The following is a 21724-nucleotide window of genomic DNA, read 5'->3' as shown; positions in this document are numbered from 1 at the left end:
TTTTGGGCAAAATACAACCTTTTTTTTTTCAAGCTAAAGAGTCCAACAATGAATAAGATGGAGGCTTTTGGGTCATGGACTTTTGGGTTGGGGGCAATACTAAAAAATCCAAAATTTTAAGCTTAAAAAATCCAGGCCCACTGGGAGTAGCCCCCTCCCCCGGGCCTACTCTATTTCCGCCCCTGCTTGTGATTATTGCCGATACTAATAATCTATTTATTTTAGTATTTTATTTTTGCTAAATTTTTATATCAATATCAATTATTATTATAGGAAATGGCAGACGGGGTTGAAGCTCTTCAAGGATCATTGGATGCTTCCAAGGATCTTGGAAGGCATGTATATCCTTATTCCTCTACATTTATTTCTTTATACTGTTATATATGCTGATTGCCTTAATGTTTGTAATACAGGGTGGTTTGGACTGATAGTATGTGGCGGTTGTACTATCTTGTTGAGCGGTGTTATAAGTTACGTGAACCGGTTCTTCTTGTTGGAGAAACTGGTGGTGGGAAGACAACTGTATGTCAGTTGTTGAGTATTGCCTTGGGATCCAAGTTACACATCTTGAATTGTCACCAATACACAGAAACTTCTGATTTTCTTGGGGTTTGTGTTTTTTTTTCTTTTGTTAAAAGTTGTCTTACTGTTAAACTCGCGTATTGGCAAGTCAGGTTATTAACTTATGTTAATTTTCTATATTACAGGGATTCTATCCAGTTCGAGAAAGATCAGAACTAGCTTCGGATTTCAAAGTTTCGTGTGAGAGATTGCAGCACTCAAAAGCTTTTAACAACTTCCCTGATGATGTTGTAAGTTCTGACATGCATATGTTTAGCTATATGTTGTATATGTGTATCTTTTTTATGTTGTTTAACGGTATGTAATATTGCAGGCAATCTCTTTTGACATTAATCAAGCTTCCACTACTATTAATCAAGTGACAATGATGATAAAGTTTTACGAAGGTCAAGGACAATTATCAACTGATGTTGATTTTCTTAAAGTAGTTAGACAAGAACTATCTGTTCTTCATCAAAAGTGGTGCACCATTTTCAATTGGCAAGATGGTCCTCTTGTTCAAGCAATGAAAAATGGTGACTTGTTTTTGGTGGATGAAATTTCTTTGGCTGATGATAGCGTTCTTGAAAGATTGAATAGTGTCTTGGAACCCGAAAGGAAATTGGTACGGTTTTTTTTATCATCTTTATTTTACTTTTTTAGATAGTGGTCCCTTATGTATACATTAAATTGCATGCCACGTCTCTGTCATTATTTTTAATTTTACAAATGTTGCCTTGGCGGTCCCTCCGTCTATTTTTTGTTAAAAAACGGCCGTTAAGTGCCATCCATGTTGTTTTATGACGTTTAATTCATCTTAAACGACATCACGTGATGCTACTTAACGGACATTTTTAATGGAAAATAGACGGAGGGACCACCAAGGCTCTAGTTGTTAAATTAAGGGATCACTGGAGCTCAAAATAATAACTGGAACGCCACATGTAATTTGATGTATAAAGGAGGGACCACCGGCGTAAAAAATATCTTCGTTTCTTACTTATGTTGAATAGTGTATATATATATATATATATATATATATATATATATATATATATATATTGAGTTTTACCTTTTTAACAGTCTTTGGCAGAAAAAGGAGGTTCTGAACTTGAGAAAATAACAGCACATGAAAAGTTTTTTGTACTTGCGACTATGAATCCCGGTGGTGATTATGGTAAAAAAGAATTATCTCCAGCACTTCGGAATCGATTTACCGAGATTTGGGTACCTTCCGTGTGCGAGTTAACCGAACTCAGGTCTATTGCATTAGAAAAGTAAGTATGTTTATTATTTTTATTAGAAGATGTAAATTAAATAGTATTTAAACTGGATTGTAAGTGTCTAATGCATGTTCTGTTATGTAGGATCTCAATCTCAGATCCTGAACTCTCTCGTGTGGTGGCGAATGTTATAATAAATTTCTGGGAGGTGTGTTTTGCTTTAAGTTACTCTGTGTTGAAATATTGTATCTTTCATATATTTATTTAGTTTTTGATTATGATTTGTTATGTTTGCAGTGGTTTAATCAGACACAACAAACTGGAAGAATGCTTACTGTACGTGATCTTTTGTCTTGGATAGATTTTATCAACGTGACTGAGAAAAGTTTACGTCCGGAAGTTGCATTGTTGCATGGTGCCTTTCTTGTTTTGCTTGATGGACTAAGCTTAGGTATGATCTCTAGTGATAATCTTTTTAGCATTTAATAACACTATTGGTTTTAGACGGTTTTAGTAGTGTCATAGTTTGAATCATCATTTGTTTCATAGTTTTTTTTTTTTTTAGAAGTATTCTTCGATTTTATTCATTTAATCTTTAATGTCATTGCTGTAAAACGATAGGTACCGGAATTTCTAAAGTTGAGGCTGGCAACTTGAGGGAGGAGTGTTTAGAGTTTCTTTTTAAGAAGATAAAGGTATTGGTAAATATATATATATACATATATACATATATGCTGTTGTCCATTGATCTTTTTTTGAACTGTTGGTTTTATTTGATCATCTGTTCTTAACACCGATGTCTTCTAATTGAAATTCATGTGTTGACTGTGCCAGAAGAGTACACTGATATCGAATCAGACAGAAATTAAGGGGTGGTCTGATCTTCTGACGTCTAGTGAGGCAATGTCTAGTAATGACATGGATGTGGACAGTTTATTTAAAATTGATCCTTTTCCTTTCTATATCGAAAAAGGTGAGTCATTTGAGTATGTATTTGTAGTAATCTGAATAAGGATTGTGTGTATAGTAAATTGTTTTTCTTTGTGTTGTCTACTGTCCTTTTTTTTTTGTTCTGTAATGTCTTTTGTGGTTATAGAAATATTCTTGAGTTACCTAATGCAATGCATTTTTGTGTCGCGTAGGTGAAAAGCGTATTGAGGCTAAAGGATTTGAGTTTCTGGCGCCAACTACTCGCGAAAATTCCCTACGTGTGTTGCGGGCTATGCAGCTTAAAAGACCTGGTATGTATTAAGTTAAGATGTAGAGTTTTTGAAGAATTTATTAAAGGTGGCAAATAGGTAGCACCTTGGGTAACAGTTCAAACGGGTAAAGGTCAAATGGGTTTTTGAGAAGTTAACCATCTTCTCCAATTTGTGGTTTGTAGTGTTGTTGGAAGGAAGTCCAGGTGTTGGGAAGACGAGTTTAGTCCTTGCACTTGGAAAATTTTCTGGACATTCTGTTGTACGGATTAACCTATCAGAGCAAGTCAGTAAATTTCTGCATTCATCCCATTTTTTTTGTACTTTTTTTTATTTTATTATGGTGTTAACTTGTCTGTTTGTTAAATTAATCATAGACTGACATGATGGATTTACTGGGATCCGATTTGCCTGTTGAAAGTGATGATGGAATGCAGTTTGCTTGGTCTGATGGTATCCTGTTGCAGGTTATAAACACTATATTTTAAATTGTTTTGCATAACTTATATAATATTATCAACTTTCCAAGTATGTTTAATGTTTAATATATCGTTTTTTTGAAACATTTTTATTCAGGCTTTAAAGAATGGATCTTGGGTCTTGCTTGATGAACTTAATCTTGCTCCTCAATCTGTGTTGGAGGTTCTAAGTTGATCTTATAATTCTATATGCACAGTCATTAATTATTCTTTTTTTGATATTTGTACTAACATATATCTATTTTTTTCAGGGATTAAATGCAATTTTAGATCATCGAGCAGAAGTTTTTATCCCAGAGTTGGGTCATACCTTCAAGTGCCCTTCGTCTTTCAGAGTTTTTGCTTGTCAAAATCCTTCCACTCAAGGGGGTGGCAGAAAAGGCCTTCCCAAATCTTTCCTCAACCGTTTTACTAAGGTAGGTATTACGTGCACCGTTATATATTGGGACTACATTTATCATATGTGCTGGATGGCGTTTGCTATTTTGGAACACACATACTTATATATAAATGGGCCAATTTGGGTTACATATGTTTGAACTGCAGCTTAAGATCATAGCTCAATTTGAACTGCAGCTTAAGATCATAGCTCAATGAAACAGATCTATTTGTAAACCTACTGCTAAAAGCGTTATTATTTAAAAGTTTAAACCTTGTAGTAATTTGTTTTATATGAACAGATTTTATATATTATCATAATACTATTGATGATTATGTACTACTAATACTTTTTAAGTTGATTGTTTTGAAAATAAATGGACAAAAAGTGTTGGCGAGTTTGTGATTAGTTGGAAGTTATACATTTCCAACCCATAATGACATGTTAAACATCCTGCTCATTTTGACACCTCGTGTATATACTCATTTTCGAGGGATGACATTATTGCTCATATGTTTTGACTTTATTTCAGGTATACGTTGATGAATTAGATGAGATAGACCATAATCACATCTGTAAGAAACTGCACCCATCTATTCCAGTGCCTTTGCTATCAAAACTTATTACATTCAATAAACGTTTGTACGAGGATACAATGGTAAACCATAAATTTGGTCAATCTGGATCACCATGGGAGTTCAATTTACGAGACGTTATTCGTTCATGCCAGATTATAGAAGGTTTTATTCTTAATATCTTTCCCCCTTCATCCATCTATCTTTTTATCTTTCAAGAATCATTTTTAATAAATAAATAAATGTTTCAACTTTTTTTAGGTGCTCCCGAAAGTTCAAAAACCGACTGTTTTCTCAACACTGTGTATGTCCAACGGATGCGTTCATCTGCTGACCGTCAACAAGTTGTTCAGCTATACGAGCAAGTTTTCGGCGTGAAACCATTTATAAATCTATACCCTCGTTTGCAGCTTGATACAGAAAACTTGATTATTGGAAACACATTTGTGAAAAGGAATAACATGCAATCATCCACAGTATCTTCATGTGACCTAAAAATTCTGCCAGGTCAGCGTCAAATTTTGGAAACCATAGCACAATGCTTACATCATCAGTGGTTAGTTTTGCTGATTGGTCCTGCAGCATCTGGTAAAACATCTTTAATAAGATTAATGGCACAGTTAACTGGAAACGTGTTAAATGAACTTAATCTTTCATCTGCTACTGATATATCCGAGTTACTTGGATGTTTCGAGCAGTATAATGCTATTCGACATTATCGATTGGCCATTGAACAAGTTGACCGATACATGAATGCATACATGTCTGTCAAATCTTTTACAAAACAGAAGGGTTTGATTGCCCAATGGCTGTCTTTTACCTCACGTATGGATCATGGTTCTGCAAGCTTTGTTAGTTCATCTGTTGAAAATTGGATACAGGAACTTTTCAAATCTCTTCCTTTCTTAGTTGATATTATTGAGATTTTAAAATCGGTTATGGAAAAAGATATTGAAGATCTCGATAGGTTAATGAAGATTGTTAAAAGGTTGCAAGATGATCAAGAGAAACAGTTGTATCCTGCAAAGTTTGAATGGGTAACTGGATTGCTTATTAAGGCCATAGAGAATGGTGAATGGATTGTACTCGAGAATGCTAATCTTTGCAACCCAACGGTTGGTGTTCTACTTAATGGTTTTAATCAATTTTATGTTCTTATAGTTGATATCTTTATGTGTTTTTTGATAGTTAATATCTTTATATCTACTAGAGTTTGTATTTTTACCCATATTGTCATGAATGGGTCTATTTGTCTCAAAGGGAAAAGAGTCAAATGGGTTAAAAGTCACCAAAACTCAATCTGTAATGAATACATCATATATAAGGAGTTGGATCTTCAATTTTATATAAAATAGACGTGTTGCCCCTTTTTGACCCATAATATAAGTAGATAGTGAAGATTTCAAAATGGAACCATTTTCTACCTGTTATGCAACCCACCCATTTGTCACATCTAGAATTCATTTGTTCAGCCTTTTGTTGATATTGTAAGTCACTTTTTTCACCTATCTCTTATTTTGTAGGTTCTTGATAGAATCAACTCTCTAGTTGAGCAATCTGGATCAATAACGGTCAACGAATGTGGTTCTATAGATGGAAAACCGATGGTTCTTCGTCCTCACCCAAACTTTCGGATGTTTCTAACGGTTAACCCAACCTATGGTGAAGTATCACGAGCCATGCGTAATAGAGGTGTCGAAATCTATTTGATGCAGCCTTACTGTTCGATTAATGGTGGGACCCATGATGAAAATGAAAATGAACTCAAAGATGTAAAGAGATTTCTTGTACTTTCAAATATACCCGGTGAACATTTAGTTGAAGCAATGGCTAAAGCTCATCTTTGTGCTAAAATGAGTGGGTTGCAGCATAAAGTCAACATTTCAAATCTTGAACTTATGCGATGGGTTCAGTTATTTAATCGGCTTCTTACTAATGGGAATCAGGCTTATTGGAGCTTGAAAATCAGTTTTGAGCACACGTATCTATCTTCTTTAGGTGAATTAGAGGGAAAATATGTTGTTGATGAAGTGCTTGGTTCTTACTTATCAATGCATGAACTTTACAATCATAAATCCTATCGAAATTCTTCTTTATGCTTACCTGGCGGATGGCCCACAACCTTGATGGTACGCGATTATGTATGGTACTCGATTGAATCTTCTGTTAAACAGAACTGCATGTATGTCGAGTATCTTGGTTCTCAGATCGCTTCAAATTCGTTCCAGGCTGCTGCTGCTTTGGGTCGACGTTCAATCGAACATGTTGGATGTAACAGTGATTCCATGACGACGTATGTAACCGATTTAGGGCGTTTGCATGACACCACATACCCAAAAGCTGATGTCACAGGGTTGGGTACTGTTGTTGTTAACCAGACAAGAGCTGCTGATGATGTGTCACTCACGTACAAGAAACTTTCGTTTGCTGCTAACTGGACTATTGAACAGGCTACCACCGAACACGACCTTAACCTTTATCTTTTATGGTTTAAATGGATCGGTGATCATTTAAATGGATACTGTTCTTTCTTTTCTTCCTTTATAAAGAATCTGAACGAAGAATTGTGTCATTCAATATGGAATTGTATAAAAGATTGTCATAAAACAATGAATAAGAATTTGGTATCATCTTATTCTACTCCAATGCTTTCATTGGATTATGCCAATTTGAATTCACTGGAATTAAAGTCGTGTAGTCAACGATTTGCTAATGCTGTTAAGTGTATCGGGTTTTTAAGGGTTAGCTATCAACAATGGCATGCTGAGAGCGAGTTTAAGTATGGTGATAAGACTCGATGTTTCATCCCTGTTCTAGAATCTTTAAGGAGGCTTGAAGAAAGAGTTCTTGATATGCTTGTTGATTCTCCTTTGTTTGATGTGCTTTTTGAACTTTATGGAAAGCTCATTGATGATCATGTATCAGCTTGGAATGGGATCGTTTCGTCTCATTTTGATTCCTTGCCAATATCATGGCGTTCGTTGTTGAAGACTGCTAAAAGGTTGAAAGAGTTTTGTGCTAAAGAAGAAGTCCAGGTACCCTCTCTCTTACTCACCTTTTTCTCTTTTATTTTATTTTATTATTATTTTTTTTTCTTATACTGAGTATGGAGTTCAATTTTGTGGGGTGACATGAAGGATCTGGAAGGAATTTTATCGGTGTATTTAGATTCACAGAAATCGTTACTGTGGGCATATGGTGGTCATCCGTTTTCACCTTCTTCATTTGAGATATATACAAAGCAACAGCAGCTTATAAACCTTTGTCGTTCCGTTTGGAATAGAGATATCAACTTGCTAGAACTAGGTATTTCTTTACAGTCTATATATCTTTTTTTTTTATTTCACTAGTTTGTTTGACGGCTTCTTCTTTTCTCTATCTGTCTATGTAACATCACGTGTATATGTAGACCATGAAGCCTCCATTCAGATTGCCGTTTCTACAAATCCTGAAATACGGCGTCTTGCCATGGAAGGTAAAGTTGCAAAATTTCTGTTGGTTTTTGTATTCTAGAACCTTCTTCCAACTGTTTCTCTCAACTATTCTCTCTAAGTGTATATACACACACACACACATTCTGATCTATTTGTCATTCATTATGAAGGTGTTTGCATGTCTACATATATCATGAGTAATGTAGATGAAGACAACCTTGATGTTTTACAGCAGATGGAGGAGATGTATCTGGTACATTTATACGATGTTTCATTATGTGATGTGTGATTATAAACGATGTATAGTAAAGTGAATGCTTATATTTGACTTTTGCAGATGTTTTCAAATAAGCTCCATTACGAAAAGGACAAGCTGGAAAAGAACAAAGGGACTAATGAACAAGATCCATTAAGTTGTTGCATGATGAATTCAGACATGTTGTGCCAACCTTGTGGATTAAGCTGTTGGGTTGATACTGTACCTTTAAATGATAATACTAGTTTTGGTCTTGATATGAGGCTACTTCAAATGTTATCCAAAGATATTATTACTCTTGATGACAGCGAATCCGAATCTGTAAGTTTTATCATCATCTCACCCGATTACTTACACATTACTGATTTTATCTATTTGATTGCTCGAATTTGGACATGTGTCCAATATGGTTACATGTATAAAATGTATGTATTAGGCTCTGACCATAGATAAATTGACCATACATGTTAGGGTTTATCTTGTTTGCGTGGGCTTCTGAAATCTGCTATAGAGTTTTCACTAAACATGTCGTCAAGGCCTCCAACCGATTTCTCTCCTTATCAGAAAATTTCATGGGTTCATGGTGCTGGGACATGTGTCCAATCTGGTCAGTGCAATTTTTTTTTTCTACACAGATAATTGCCCTTATAACATTCACCTTATACTTATCTCTCTATTTATACAGCACATGCAAGCGTTTCTAGCACAGTTCTTGAGTTGTGGTTCAATTGGCATACATCTTTGTGGACGCATCGTTTGAATTGTGAGAAGGTATACAACATGATGTATTTATGGTTTTCTAAGGATGATTCTTTGATTTGGGTATAAAATAGTGTTTTACTTTATTGTTGTTTGTGGCTATTATGTGATTGCAGAAAAAGTTGAGCCAGCATGATTATGCAGATCTGGTACCTGACATGCTTTTTCAGCCGGTGACAACATTGTTGCTAGACAAATTTATGTAAGGAATTTTGTAGATACATGTCTTCCTTTATCTCTGTCAATTTGTGTCAACATGGTCATGCAATATAAGTTGTTTTAAGTTTTTGAATTATTATTTATAAAGTTACTGATATTAATACTTATATCCAAAGAATCTTTGAAGTTAAACTTATTATATATGATTTTTTAAAGGGTAGTTTCTTATCTTCATCCCTTTTTATTAATGTTAAATTTTGATGAACGACATTAGGCAAAATCCAATTGGCATCAAAGATAAAGATGCACATAAGTTGAAGCTTGGAGTTGCTTCACGCAACCTTTGGCAAAGTTCGCCACACGTTGCTGAATGCCATAGTTTCTTTTTGTCATCTGCTCGATCCCTTTTTCAGCAGGCAACCTTTTTTTTTTTTACTGTCATAAATATTTGAATACTATTAACATTAACATTGAGTTTTCGAATTTCTAATTTCATTTGTATCCTTTCTTTCAGATTATACTCGCCCATGAGAAGTCCTTCGAAGCTGACAAATTTTCCCGAATAAAAAATATTTTTTCAGCTCAGGTAATGGAAATATGAAATGTTGGTATATATTTTAATTGATTAGATCTTCCTTTGGGGCCAAATTTTAACACTATGTTATATATATAACAGAAAGCTGACGTGTCAGTTATCTTATCTCTTCTGACATCATCAACCCACCGTGTTCTGGTTTCTTCAATAGATAAATTCATCAAGCCACTCCTTCGTGAGCTATATGCTCATAATAATCCAACAGGTAAACACCTGATGATGAGTCATCATCAAAATATGTTTTTTTTCTTTCTTTCTTGTGTTGTCTAACCATATGTTTGTGTGTTTGATAGATTCATTGTTTGAAGTTGGTTGTGCTTGGTTACGAATTGGGGGATTACGCTATCGTCTTTTACAATGCTGTGATGACGTGGATCCAGCTGTGAAGAAGAATTTCAAATATGAACAACTGACAGAGAGGATTACATCACTTGAGCTTGATATACAAGTATTATTATTTGGCCCATTTAACTTCGATTCTGGAATCTTCTTTTTATCTTTGAATGTTTGTTATAATCTTCAAATCATTTTTTGTAGGTGCGAAATGAGTGTGTGCATTTATCTGGAATCTCAGTCTTAAGCCAAGCTGATACTGAGAAAGCAAAATTACTGAATAATCTTAAAGCCGAAAGAGATAGGCTCCGAAGACAGGTATATATTATTAATTAATTGTCTTTTTTTTTTTTTTCTTTTTCTTTTTCTCCACCTTAAATTTGTACTTGCAATTACATGTTTACTTCTGATTTTCAGGTTGTATTCCGTTCTGATCCTGGGAAGTTTAAAAATTTGAGATCCGAATGTAATGAATTTCTGAATTTGGTTGCAAAACCATTTGTTTTTTTAGAGAATATGGGAAGTTTAAATATGCAACAGGTTGCTGACCAAGTGTATAATTGGCAGGTATCAATGGCTTAGCTATATGAGAAATATAATTGTTATTAGTAGTAGTGGCAATTTTTTTGTATCTGCGGTTAACAATTGCCTTTTTATATATTTTCACAGCAAACTGCAACACGTTTTGTTGACCGATTATCTAATGAGTTCCCAGAGTATGTTGATATTGTTCAACCTATTCAGGTTGCAATATATGAGATGAAATTAGGTTTGTCGCTGGTTCTGTCAAGCGGTTTACATAAAGGATTTTCGAATAGAGCTGGTCGGAAAAACGTTGATGATGTTTTGGTAATATATTTAAATCTGTTTTTCTTTTGTCCGAAATACTACCTCACAAATACTCTTTTGGTAATTGATATATAAATATATAAATATAAATCTTTGCAGGGGGCAGTTCATTCATTTGTAAGGTTCCCTAGAGGCATGGCAAGAAAATTTGTTTCAGATGAAGAAAATAACTTTAATGCCAAACTCTCAAACTTTGATAAAGCGTTCCCTACTTATATGGGTGAAGACGATATAAAATTGATGAATACTTTGATTACTTCCGTCAAAGATAATAATGCTGATCACGAGGTCTGTTTAGACACATCTTAAAATCATCATATAATGCTGACCCATCATCTCTAGTAATTTGGGATTAACAGTGCATATTTCATGGATGTATTAGGGTTCTGATTTTCAACTGAAAGCTTCAATTCAACACAATATTCTTCTTCGTGTGGTGGATTATGTGGCCCAAGCACGTTTTCTTGACAAAGCATCGTTCAAGGTAGTAGCTTTTTATTGCTGAGATCATTTATTTAACTTTTTTTTAAGAGATAGCCCAAATTTATGTGTACTTATATTTATTGTTTAATGTTTCTTATTATGTCAGTTGTTGGATGACATATTTAATGAGTTTGTAAACGATTGGATGAAAATGAAGATTCAAGTTAAAAACAAAGAAGAACTCGAGTCTCAACAGTACAGAATCAGGCCTCGTACATTTGATATTAAAAACGTTATTGAATTGGATGTATCTAGCGTTGAATGTTCAATCACAAACGAAGCTTTCTCAGAGTGGCAAGAATTGGCTTCTGAGGAAATCGAAGAATCTGTTGAAAAGGTAACATTTTGAGTGTAACTGATTACTTGTTTTAATACTTAGGTTATAGCTCTTATGTAAATACTTGCCACATATAGCAAAATACTGATGAAGAGCACGAAGTCCTAGAAAAAGAATGGAATCACTTGGCTGAATCTATGTTGAACAAAATGGTCAACGTGTATATTACTGTATTTGGTTCGGCAAATCTCCTTCAACCTGTGAGTTGACTTTTTGGACCTTTCTACTTTTTATTATATTATTACCACTGCTTGAAATGGCTTCTAATTGTTGTTTGCTTATTATACTCAGACTGGATATATTCAAGTATCTGCTTCTGATAAGCTGAATTCTTTCTTGGACTCCTATAATTTGGGTACAATGGTTATCAAAGGTACTGACTTTATGATTACTGTAAAGGTATTTTTTTTGATTACCCGACACGTGTCTAGTTGCATTTAGGATATTCGTTTTATATCATTCTATATACTATTCTTCTCAGATTTACAGGGCCTGTTATGCTCGAGTTTGGATCAAAAGCTTATCCCAGAACATGTACTACGCCTTTGCTTGGAGCATGATCGGAAATCCGTTAATGCTTACAACTTCTATAAGGTCTTTTGTGCTCTTATCTATTATGTTTGTAGAAGACCATATACATATATATTTCTTGTTCATAACTTTGTGTTTGTTTGGTGGTGACATAGGACTCAAATGCTTCATCATTGAAAAACATGGTGGATCCAGTAATGGATCTTCAAAAAGAAATCCGTCGTCTTTTAAGCGAACGGGATGATAACCACCCTGCTCTTCAGAAAATTGTGGATATTACTGATATGATCTTGTCTATACCTTGGAACACCCCTCTCGCTAAGGTCATACACTCTTACTATCTTAATTTTGTGTTACAAATACATCTATCAACTTTGTTTATCCGTTTAGACCTTATATATGTGTGTTTTTTTTATTAAGCATGGTATTATTCTGTTGGTTTTTCTCCTATATTGTTATTGCAGGTGTTCATTTACTAATAATGCTTTGTATATTTACTACATCTCACTATGTGTTTATTGTTCTTTTTTTTTTATTTCTCTTATAATAGGCTATGTCGGGCTTGCAGTTTCTACTAAACAGGGTTCATAACCTTCAAGAAACTGTTTCGAAGTTCCCCCTTTCTAGTAAGTATTTACTTGTCTCATATTTACATTGAGACCAAATTTTTATACCTGATCTCTAATGTGATTTTTTACCACATCACAATTTGCAGAACAACTAGATCCGCTTATTGACCTTGTGTCCTCATGGCAAAAGATGGAACTTGACACATGGCCCACTTTACTTGATGAAGTTCAAGCTCAATTTGACACAAATGCCGGCCAGGTAAAACTGGTTTAACTAATTAGCCATTTAAACACCCTTTTGGGTTTTTTTGCTTGATCAGAAAGATTCGTAATTGTGTCTTAATTATCATTTGTCTGTCTTAGTAGTTCTTATATATTGTTATTATAATCTTGTTAGATGTTTATTATGTATGATTGGTTGTATATTGCAGTTGTGGTTTTCTTTATACTCCCTTCTTCGGCAAAGTCATTCTACGAATACCAACGACTATAGTGAGACCACGATGAAGAGGCAAGTTTTTAAATGTTTGATGTAACTAAGATTAAAATTTATAGAGAATTGGTGAAAGATTTTTAACATATGCATTTTAATTAACGCACAGTTTGAACCAGTTTTTTGAGACTTCTAGCATTGGGGAATTTAGAATGCGTCTTCAACTTGTGTTTGCCTTCCATGGCCACATCAGCACCGCAATAAATCAGGAATCTAATTTAAGGTTTGTCTATGTGATGTCTCCTCTAATGCAGAATTCGAAAAGTTGCTTGACTAAAAAGAAGATAAGTTTATTTTATGCAGGTCTCTTTTTTATATCGTTTTTTTTTTTTTTTTTTTTTGCTGTGCAGTCGTGGTCATGATGACAATATGAAGATTCTGTATAATACTTTCGGCGACTACATACAGTTCTTGCCTATGTGAGTTTTAGCTTAAGTAAACAATTTATTTCTTATATTTTTATACATAATCTCATGAGGTCTAGCTAGCCGGGTACATTATTTATTTTATTAACATCTACTGTTTTCTGTAATGTAGTATTTTGGAGAAGTTAGCATCTAATAGGAAGAATATTGACGGGGAGTTGAAAGAACTCAAGAACTCGCGCAAATGGGATATGGAAACTTCAAAAAAGACACGTGAGAAATTTAAAAAGTTGATCCTGAAGTATACTGTGAGTGGAAACCTTTCGACTAGTTTATTGGGGTTTATTAAACATGTTTATTTCTTGTTTTTTTTTTGACCATTTATGTTTTAATGTCACAGGATGTGCTAAAACAGCCTGTATTGCTTATTCTCAGTCCAGCAGCAGCTCTATGTGTAGAAAAACCAATATCAGCTAATGATGGTACTATATTTTGTGATTCTTTTGAGAAATACAAGCGGATTCTTGACGTTGCATGTCACGAAACTAATTTCGATGATAGAAAGAGGTACGTACATATGCTCTGGTTTGTTCCTACATTTATTTATGGAATATGTTTATTAGACATAGAAAATTGAACCTGTATGCCAACTACAATATGAATCGGTTGAAATCCACTGTGCTTCAAAATGGTTTGTTAAAAGCTTATGAATTTATTTGTACTAGGAAAATAGACAAAAAAAAAATTGTTTCATAGCTGACCCGACTAGTTTGAATCAGAGTCCATTTTGACCCATTACTCAACATAATTTGTTATGCTTATGTTCTCATTACATTTAACATGAGTTTCAGGTTCACATGGCCCTCTACTTGGAGAAATAAATTAGATCTTGCAATAGAGATTGTGAAGGGAATCAAAGCTGACTACGCATGTGTCTCATTGGAGGAAGCAAAAGGTTCGAAATTTTTTATTCAATTAATTTTTTTCTTAATCTATCTATTGGTTGTAACTCAACGGTGATTTGCAGGCAATGTTGATAATGTTAGCAAGTTTATAGATTCTCAATCCTCAAGTGGTGTTAGTAAGGAAGAATGGACACAAGTTCAGTACACATTACAAAGACTCGGTTCAAATGTAATTGATTGTGGCGAAATTTGGAAGGATGAAAAGAGGAAATTAGCAAAACAAAGGGCTCATACTGAACTTCTAAAGCTATTGAAAAGAGGATTATCCAAACACACATCTACTTCAACTGAGGTATCACAGTTTGAGTCCTTAGTTTTGCTTAATACTTATCATTATTCTTTTGTAAAATTGGTTAAGTCTTGTGTTAAGTAGTATTCTTAATAAACGTGTTGGGTTGTCCTGAATACTTGTTTGTCTAGTTAATCTCAATAAACAGTTGTGTTAAGTATGATTACAATTGATATCATTCCTTTTAAATTAACTTTTATAATTTAATATATGACGTGCTCATCCTATTTGAGTGTCATTTTTAGCCAGAAGTTACATATCATTGATCAACACGTTTATAAGGAAATTGGAACTTGATTTATAATTTGTTTTGTCTTTAGTTTATTATAATTATTAAAGTATCTTGTAGATGTATCTTTAATAGTTATTTTCTTCTGGTGGGGTTGCATCATTATAGGATGAGTCAGTGGCAGACAAAGACAAATCAGGCAGATGGTTTCTACAACCATCCTACATTATCGAGCATTTGCTACTAAAAGAAAACAGGCTGTCTTCTGAAAACCTTGATGTTGCTGCCCTAGAAAAGGCCCGGAATCTTTCTATGGATAGTCGTCTTGAAACCGACTGGAAAACTGCAAATGAGTACTTCTTCAAAAGTATATCCTCACTGGTCCATTTAAGACTAGTCTGCTCGAACTTTCATGAGGATTTTAAACTCGACGAGGTAATTTGTTGGCCTAATTAATTTGCTTTTCAAAACTGGTGTAAATGTTCCACCTTTATGGGTCAGTAGATTGTGTAACATGTCAAAACTGGTGTTTTTCAGTGTGTTCCCTATATGGGTTACGCAATTAAAACTCCTTGGGTGTAAATGCCCCACCTTTTATAGTACCATTAAGTTCCATGTAATCTGTAAAGTTTGTGCAAAGTTTATGCTTTCAATTTGATGTACCTAATTTTTTTTTTTTTTTTTTTTTTTTTGTGTAGGTTAATAGGTCTGTTTCGTACATTGATCATCTAGTTGAGATACAAAAATCACATAGAGTGGCAGCTTATAATTTAGCCGAGGGTTTGGATCGCTTAAAGAAACGTAGTTTGCCACTACAGAGTTTGTTTTCAAACAGTTCTGGGTGCTCCTTTTCACACAATCAGGAAATTGTTTATAAATGCATGCAGCGACAAAAGGTTGTTCGATGAATGCACATTTTTATATATAATGATAACTACTGTTGACCTTTTTTTTTTATGAAGATGCTCAGCTTTTTAATTCACTGTTTGCAGCAACTGTTTGATACATTGTGCAACACCTTAGATGATGAATGTTTGCTGCTATCGACTGTTGAAAACAACCATGATTGTAAAATTGTAGGAGCTGCTGCTTGTCGGATACGTCTTCTCCTCGAGAAGTTTAGTCCTGAATTCAAGATATCCAAGGTACTACTTTTTTTATAAATCAAAAATTTTTATTATTTTCTGAATGTATATTTTACAAACTGTTGACTTATATATTTATCTATTATCATATTCATCTTTTCCCTAATTCAATTATTTTCTGTGACAGCAGAAGACATTAAATGGTTTTTTGTTATACCCCAAAGTAACTATTATTTTTGTTATATAAGTATTAACTATATTACTATTATATTTAATAAAATCTATAACTGGTCCCTGTGGTTTACACTGATTCATCTAACTGTCACTCATACTTTTTCCACCTTTTCGGGTTCAATAAGTTTACATATTGTTCAAAAGCCCCTCATCCACCTAATTGACTAAAGTACCCTTTGTCCGTTTAGATCCAAACTATCCGAAAACGACAAGAGAAAAGGGTAATTTAGTTATTTTATGTATACAATGACCCATTTTTGAGCATTTATGGAATTTTATCGTTTATCATCTTTGTTAAAATTGAAGTCAAACACTAACATCATGTCTTGGACAGGATTTGTTGGATAATTATCTGTTTGGTGATGGTAGCTGTCTAATTAACACATCAGTTGTACTCTATCGTCATGGCATTACAAAGCAAATGGAAGACTTTGTCCAACAAAACTTTTTGTTAATCAGGGATTTCAAGGAACAATTACGTGTTACACGTAATGAAGATGTTCATGCAGGGTTAGCAAAACACGTTCTACTTGACCATTTTGGCGATATCGTCACCAAGGTATATAACTTAAAACTTATAATAATATCAATCTTATCTTTTGTGCCTTATACGTTTTCATGTCTACTTATGCAACTTTCATTGAATCTTTCAGGGAATCAATTTAGATGAATACTATCATTCTGCTTTGGAAGCGAAGAACAAGTCAGTAAGAATTCAAAATGCCGATGTCATTTTGAACGCTGAGTCTCAGTTCACCGAGTCCGTTAGGAAAGTATGCAAACTCGTTATGGATGGCTTTGACCGAATTAAGTCAGTCAATGATAAACCTGACCCAGAAGATATCAACACCTGGCAATCCTTGTTTACTTCTCGAGTAGAGAATCTACAGTTGCAAACTATTCATGACGAATTAGTTAAAACACTTGACTTTGCTGTAAGTAACCTATATTCTATCATCATTCTTTGTTAGGACTGTATTTTGAACGTATTCGGATCTCTAATCTTAAAGATTTTACCCAGGCCGACCTTTATGGGAATGAAGATACAAGTCTTGATCTTGTTGTTGAGGCACAGTTGAAACATCTTTACTCACTATTGGACCTAATGATTACCTTTGGCAATGGTCTTCTTAATGACTTCATGGTGGCCCACCGAACCGTAAGTTTCACAATTTGTATACCAGTGAAGGCAAAATGTTGTATAATGTATGATTAAAGATGTTAGATATTTATCTTTTTTGGCTTTTTGTTTGGTGCAGTTGTCTATGATTACTCATGCACTTGCAGAGATTTTTGCTTCATTATACTCGCAAGGTTTTGGGTGCTCCATTGAAAACCAAGAAGAAGAAAATGGTACACAAGATGCTACTGGAACTGGTATGGGTGAAGGTGCTGGGATTAAAGATGTCAGTGACCAAATAGAAGATGAAGATCAACTACTTGGAACTGAAAAGGTACCTAATTTTGTGACATATATATTCTAATTGTCATTCGAACAGATGCATTAATTCTTTTATATATAATTAAAATTATTAATTTTTGGATACTACAGGGGGGTGAAGAACAAGATGCCCAGGACAATGTCCCGAGTAAAAATGATAAAGGTATCGAGATGGATGAAGATTTTAAAGCTGATGCCTTTGATCTTAGTGAGGATGAAAATGATGAAGAAAATGATGATGATGAAGCTGACGAGCCTGAACTGGATTCTGCCATGGGAGAAACTGGAGATGACAGTGAAGTTGTTGATGAGAAACTTCAGGATAAAAAAGATGATGAAAATGATGATGATAACCCTGATAAAAAGGAAAAGTACGAGACTGGGCCGTCAGTTAAGGATGATGATTCTAGTGGCAGAGAGCTTAGAGCTAAAGAAGAAGATGATGACATGGCGAATACTGATGAAGCTGGTGAATTGGATCGTGATGAATCCAACAAACCGAATGATGATAATGATGATCAAGATGATGACATGGCAAATACTGAAGATGTTGAAGCTATGAATTTAGATAAAGATGAGGCGTTTGCTGAACCTACAGGGTTGAAACCTGATGAGCCTGATGCGGGACCCGATGATGACATCGACATGAATCAGCAAGATGATGATGTAGATGACAATGAAGGTGGTACAGAAACGGTCGATGAGTCAGCAGAGCTTAACGATGGTGGAGACGAAAATAATCAAGAAAACGTGGATGAAACCGTACCTGATTCGTTGGCTGAAAATAATGAGATGGATACAGAAGAAAATAATAACCAAGATAAAAACACTGATGCTGACATGGAGAAACAAAAGAATGACATCACTGCACCAGTTGCCAATGATTTCAGTGCTGCTGAACATCAGGAAAATAACGATTGTGCCACTCAACCTAATAACGGGTCGAATAATACAGTATCCATGAGTCGTGCTGCACCTGAAGCCACATGGTCTAATACTAACGATACACAAAGTGAGTTGGCGCCTATACAAGGTTTACCTAATTCTACACAAAATGAAATTAGTGTAGCTGACCCATCAAAAGGCGGGAAAGTAAATGACGAACATGTTAGACAGTTACCCGAGGTTGACAATTCGTCTGTTCAGAAAAACGAGCCAAACCCGTTACGTAATATTGGTGATGCCCTTGAAAGCTGGAAAGAAAGAGCAAAAGTTTCTGTAGATTTGGAAGAGAATAAGGATGAGGTTAAAGATGAGGTGGAGGTTGAAGATGAAGATGCAAATGAATACGGGTTTACATCCGGGTTGGATAAAGGATCCGCCCAGGCACTTGGGTCAGCAGAAAATGAACAGATTGATAAAAATTTAGAAGGGAAAGAACCTAATGATGACAATGGTGATGGTGCAGTTGCAGACAAAATGGATGATGATTCTGAAATGGACATTGAAGAACAAAACGTTGAGGCTAAGCCTGTTAAGAATAAACCGTTAAATATTGGAAATATGGGTCGTGATAAGATGGAAGTTGACGAAAAGGAAATCCCAGATGAAACTTTGGAAGATATCAACAATTGTGAAGATTATGACCAAAGCGATTTAGAGAGTTCAGTGTACTTAAAAAGATCTTATATGACAGAGGAAGTTAGTCATTTTGGTCAACTTTCTGTTGCTGATGATGATGATATGGGTATGTCCCACAAACTTGAATATGTTTATGGTGATAATAGAGATTCTGCTACTGCTTTATGGAGAAAGTATGAGTTGCAGACAACAAGATTGTCTCAAGAGTTGGCCGAACAGTTGCGTTTAGTCATGGAGCCAACTCTTGCTAGCAAGCTTCAAGGGGACTATAAGACCGGGAAACGAATCAACATGAAAAAGGTATAAACTTTTTATCTTCACTTTCAATAATGGGTTTATTTGGTTTATGTTACATAAAAGATAAATAACAAAAACTAGTTAAGATGCAATTGACTCCTGGGAACTGATCCAAAGTCACATATGTTAATAAAGCCTACAACTTTTTTATATCTATCATCATTATACATATGAAATTTATTTATGCATGGTGATTTTCAGGTAATTCCGTATATCGCGAGTCACTATCGGAAAGATAAGATATGGTTGAGACGCACAAGGCCTAATAAACGTAACTATCAAGTTGTGATTGCTGTCGATGACTCACGAAGCATGTCAGAAAACAATTGTGGGAATGTTGCTATGGAAGCTTTAGTGACAGTTTGTCGTGCAATGTCTCAACTTGAAGTTGGAAATTTGGCAGTTGCAAGTTTTGGTAAAAAAGGAAATATTCAGTTACTTCATGACTTTGATCAACCATTCACCTCCGAATCTGGAATTAAGGTCAATATTTCTATTTCTATAATATACTTAAAAATTACATATTATATTATATACTTGTAGTATTGTTAAGCTAACCGTATATATTTTTTATAATGGATCAGATGCTGTCGGGTCTAACATTCAAGCAAGAGAACACGATAGAAGATGCACCGATGGTTGACCTAATGAAATACTTAAATAACACACTTGATTCTGCAGTAATGAACGCACGACTACCATCTGGACAAAATCCATTAGAACAGCTTGTGCTGATTATAGCTGATGGTCGTCTACATGAAAAGGTACCCCCTTTGGTTTTTTTTTTAATATGATGTAGTACGCATATCAAAATTTTGTTATTTCCTTCTACTTAGGTCTTAATTGTTTTGTCGTTTGTATCGATAGGAGAATCTGAAGCGTTGTGTTAGAGACATGTTAAGCAAAAAACGAATGGTGGCGTTTCTGATTTTGGATAACCCAAAGGAATCCATAACCGAAGTTATGGTAATTGGCGTGCATATATATATTATTTTTATTGTTCATATATAATGGAAGTTATAGTAATAATACTCTCTTCTTGATATGCATATGTATTCCTATTTTCAGAAAGCTTCGTTTAATGAATCTGGAAAATGTGATCTCGACAAATATATGAATTCTTTCCCATTCCCATTTTATGTCATCCTCAAGGACATCGAAAATCTTCCAAGAACACTTGCTGATTTATTAAGACAAGTAAGCAGCCATGCAATTTTAATCTATTTTTTTCTTATATTTTATACATTCTGCTTCTTTCAAAAGGTGGTGATTGATGACCATGTTTTGTAACTAATCTAATTGCAGTGGTTTGAGCTTATGCAAAATTCGGGGGCCTAAGTAGAATGGTTTGGTTGGCTTTTACACAAACATGAAGATGTTCATATCACATAGAAGAACACATACAAACAAAATATCTAGATTTTGAAAACATTTGAGGGAAGGAAAATGTATACAGTTTTGTAGTTTTGGAAGGTAGTACAGTATGATGATTTGTATAGCTTTTCCTCTTCTGAACTTTTCTGTTAGTGAAATCCTGATTTTTATATGATATATATGAAAAACTGCAAAAGCCTCCATTGTTTTCACTTGGTGATATTCTCTGTTCTGGTGGTTGTATTTGCTTATATCTTGTTCCACCCATTTATCCTCCATTGTCACTTGAAAACCCAAAAGAAACAGGAACATGTGCAATTGAATGAGGTCAAATTCAAAAGTGAAGATAGAAAGAAATGTATCCGAATATCATTTTTCCGCGGTACCTTATATCCGAGTTTTTGACCAAACTCATGTGTGGTGAAAACATAATTTTCCAATTCCATGTTCCTTTAAAAATATATCCAAAACAAGTGTCTTTGTTATTTTCTATTCATACCATCCGATCATTAATATTTTCTTTAAAACACACAAATCTGCATTTTATTTGTAAGCAATAATTGACCTCATATATAGTACGTTAACAAATCGACATAAGTATAGGAGCTCTCGTATAAACTACTAAATAACATCAATTAACACATCATTTT

At 34.5% G+C, this 21724-nt stretch overlaps 1 protein-coding gene across 2 annotated transcripts in view; it reads left to right on the top strand.

Annotated features, from left to right (window-relative positions):
* The window catches only part of LOC139867717 (midasin), a 28275-nt gene extending 6989 nt beyond the window's left edge, over positions 1 to 21286 (top strand). The window contains exons 17-76 of one of the 2 annotated variants that reach the window (XM_071856080.1): positions 274 to 335; positions 414 to 609; positions 708 to 812; positions 896 to 1186; positions 1645 to 1838; positions 1929 to 1992; positions 2082 to 2235; positions 2406 to 2479; positions 2622 to 2757; positions 2927 to 3025; positions 3169 to 3269; positions 3361 to 3450; positions 3560 to 3625; positions 3714 to 3878; positions 4374 to 4581; positions 4678 to 5531; positions 5940 to 7451; positions 7554 to 7722; positions 7826 to 7891; positions 8021 to 8103; positions 8188 to 8427; positions 8578 to 8713; positions 8792 to 8877; positions 8982 to 9067; positions 9299 to 9440; positions 9539 to 9610; positions 9701 to 9824; positions 9913 to 10067; positions 10157 to 10270; positions 10370 to 10519; positions 10622 to 10801; positions 10901 to 11089; positions 11184 to 11285; positions 11391 to 11621; positions 11699 to 11821; positions 11913 to 11994; positions 12103 to 12215; positions 12308 to 12475; positions 12703 to 12778; positions 12868 to 12980; positions 13153 to 13232; positions 13324 to 13437; positions 13565 to 13633; positions 13752 to 13887; positions 13980 to 14146; positions 14431 to 14534; positions 14607 to 14836; positions 15231 to 15497; positions 15761 to 15958; positions 16055 to 16207; positions 16716 to 16940; positions 17035 to 17316; positions 17403 to 17540; positions 17641 to 17835; positions 17934 to 19703; positions 19902 to 20183; positions 20285 to 20464; positions 20568 to 20666; positions 20769 to 20897; positions 21006 to 21286. In XM_071856080.1, the coding sequence (XP_071712181.1) occupies positions 274 to 335; positions 414 to 609; positions 708 to 812; positions 896 to 1186; positions 1645 to 1838; positions 1929 to 1992; positions 2082 to 2235; positions 2406 to 2479; positions 2622 to 2757; positions 2927 to 3025; positions 3169 to 3269; positions 3361 to 3450; positions 3560 to 3625; positions 3714 to 3878; positions 4374 to 4581; positions 4678 to 5531; positions 5940 to 7451; positions 7554 to 7722; positions 7826 to 7891; positions 8021 to 8103; positions 8188 to 8427; positions 8578 to 8713; positions 8792 to 8877; positions 8982 to 9067; positions 9299 to 9440; positions 9539 to 9610; positions 9701 to 9824; positions 9913 to 10067; positions 10157 to 10270; positions 10370 to 10519; positions 10622 to 10801; positions 10901 to 11089; positions 11184 to 11285; positions 11391 to 11621; positions 11699 to 11821; positions 11913 to 11994; positions 12103 to 12215; positions 12308 to 12475; positions 12703 to 12778; positions 12868 to 12980; positions 13153 to 13232; positions 13324 to 13437; positions 13565 to 13633; positions 13752 to 13887; positions 13980 to 14146; positions 14431 to 14534; positions 14607 to 14836; positions 15231 to 15497; positions 15761 to 15958; positions 16055 to 16207; positions 16716 to 16940; positions 17035 to 17316; positions 17403 to 17540; positions 17641 to 17835; positions 17934 to 19703; positions 19902 to 20183; positions 20285 to 20464; positions 20568 to 20666; positions 20769 to 20897; positions 21006 to 21038 (12222 nt within the window). In that variant the 3' untranslated portion in view covers positions 21039 to 21286. Of the gene's footprint in view, positions 1 to 273; positions 336 to 413; positions 610 to 707; positions 813 to 895; positions 1187 to 1644; positions 1839 to 1928; positions 1993 to 2081; positions 2236 to 2405; positions 2480 to 2618; positions 2758 to 2926; positions 3026 to 3168; positions 3270 to 3360; positions 3451 to 3559; positions 3626 to 3713; positions 3879 to 4373; positions 4582 to 4677; positions 5532 to 5939; positions 7452 to 7553; positions 7723 to 7825; positions 7892 to 8020; positions 8104 to 8187; positions 8428 to 8577; positions 8714 to 8791; positions 8878 to 8981; positions 9068 to 9298; positions 9441 to 9538; positions 9611 to 9700; positions 9825 to 9912; positions 10068 to 10156; positions 10271 to 10369; positions 10520 to 10621; positions 10802 to 10900; positions 11090 to 11183; positions 11286 to 11390; positions 11622 to 11698; positions 11822 to 11912; positions 11995 to 12102; positions 12216 to 12307; positions 12476 to 12702; positions 12779 to 12867; positions 12981 to 13152; positions 13233 to 13323; positions 13438 to 13564; positions 13634 to 13751; positions 13888 to 13979; positions 14147 to 14430; positions 14535 to 14606; positions 14837 to 15230; positions 15498 to 15760; positions 15959 to 16054; positions 16208 to 16715; positions 16941 to 17034; positions 17317 to 17402; positions 17541 to 17640; positions 17836 to 17933; positions 19704 to 19901; positions 20184 to 20284; positions 20465 to 20567; positions 20667 to 20768; positions 20898 to 21005 lie in introns of both variants that reach the window. The other variant, XM_071856079.1, reaches the window with a different exon arrangement.
* The last annotated feature ends 438 nt before the right edge of the window (positions 21287 to 21724 follow it).

This window comes from Rutidosis leptorrhynchoides, chromosome 9 (assembly GCF_046630445.1).
Source record: "Rutidosis leptorrhynchoides isolate AG116_Rl617_1_P2 chromosome 9, CSIRO_AGI_Rlap_v1, whole genome shotgun sequence".
Taxonomy (NCBI): Eukaryota; Viridiplantae; Streptophyta; class Magnoliopsida; order Asterales; family Asteraceae; genus Rutidosis; species Rutidosis leptorrhynchoides.
This window is presented reverse-complemented; position numbering and strand designations above follow the sequence as displayed.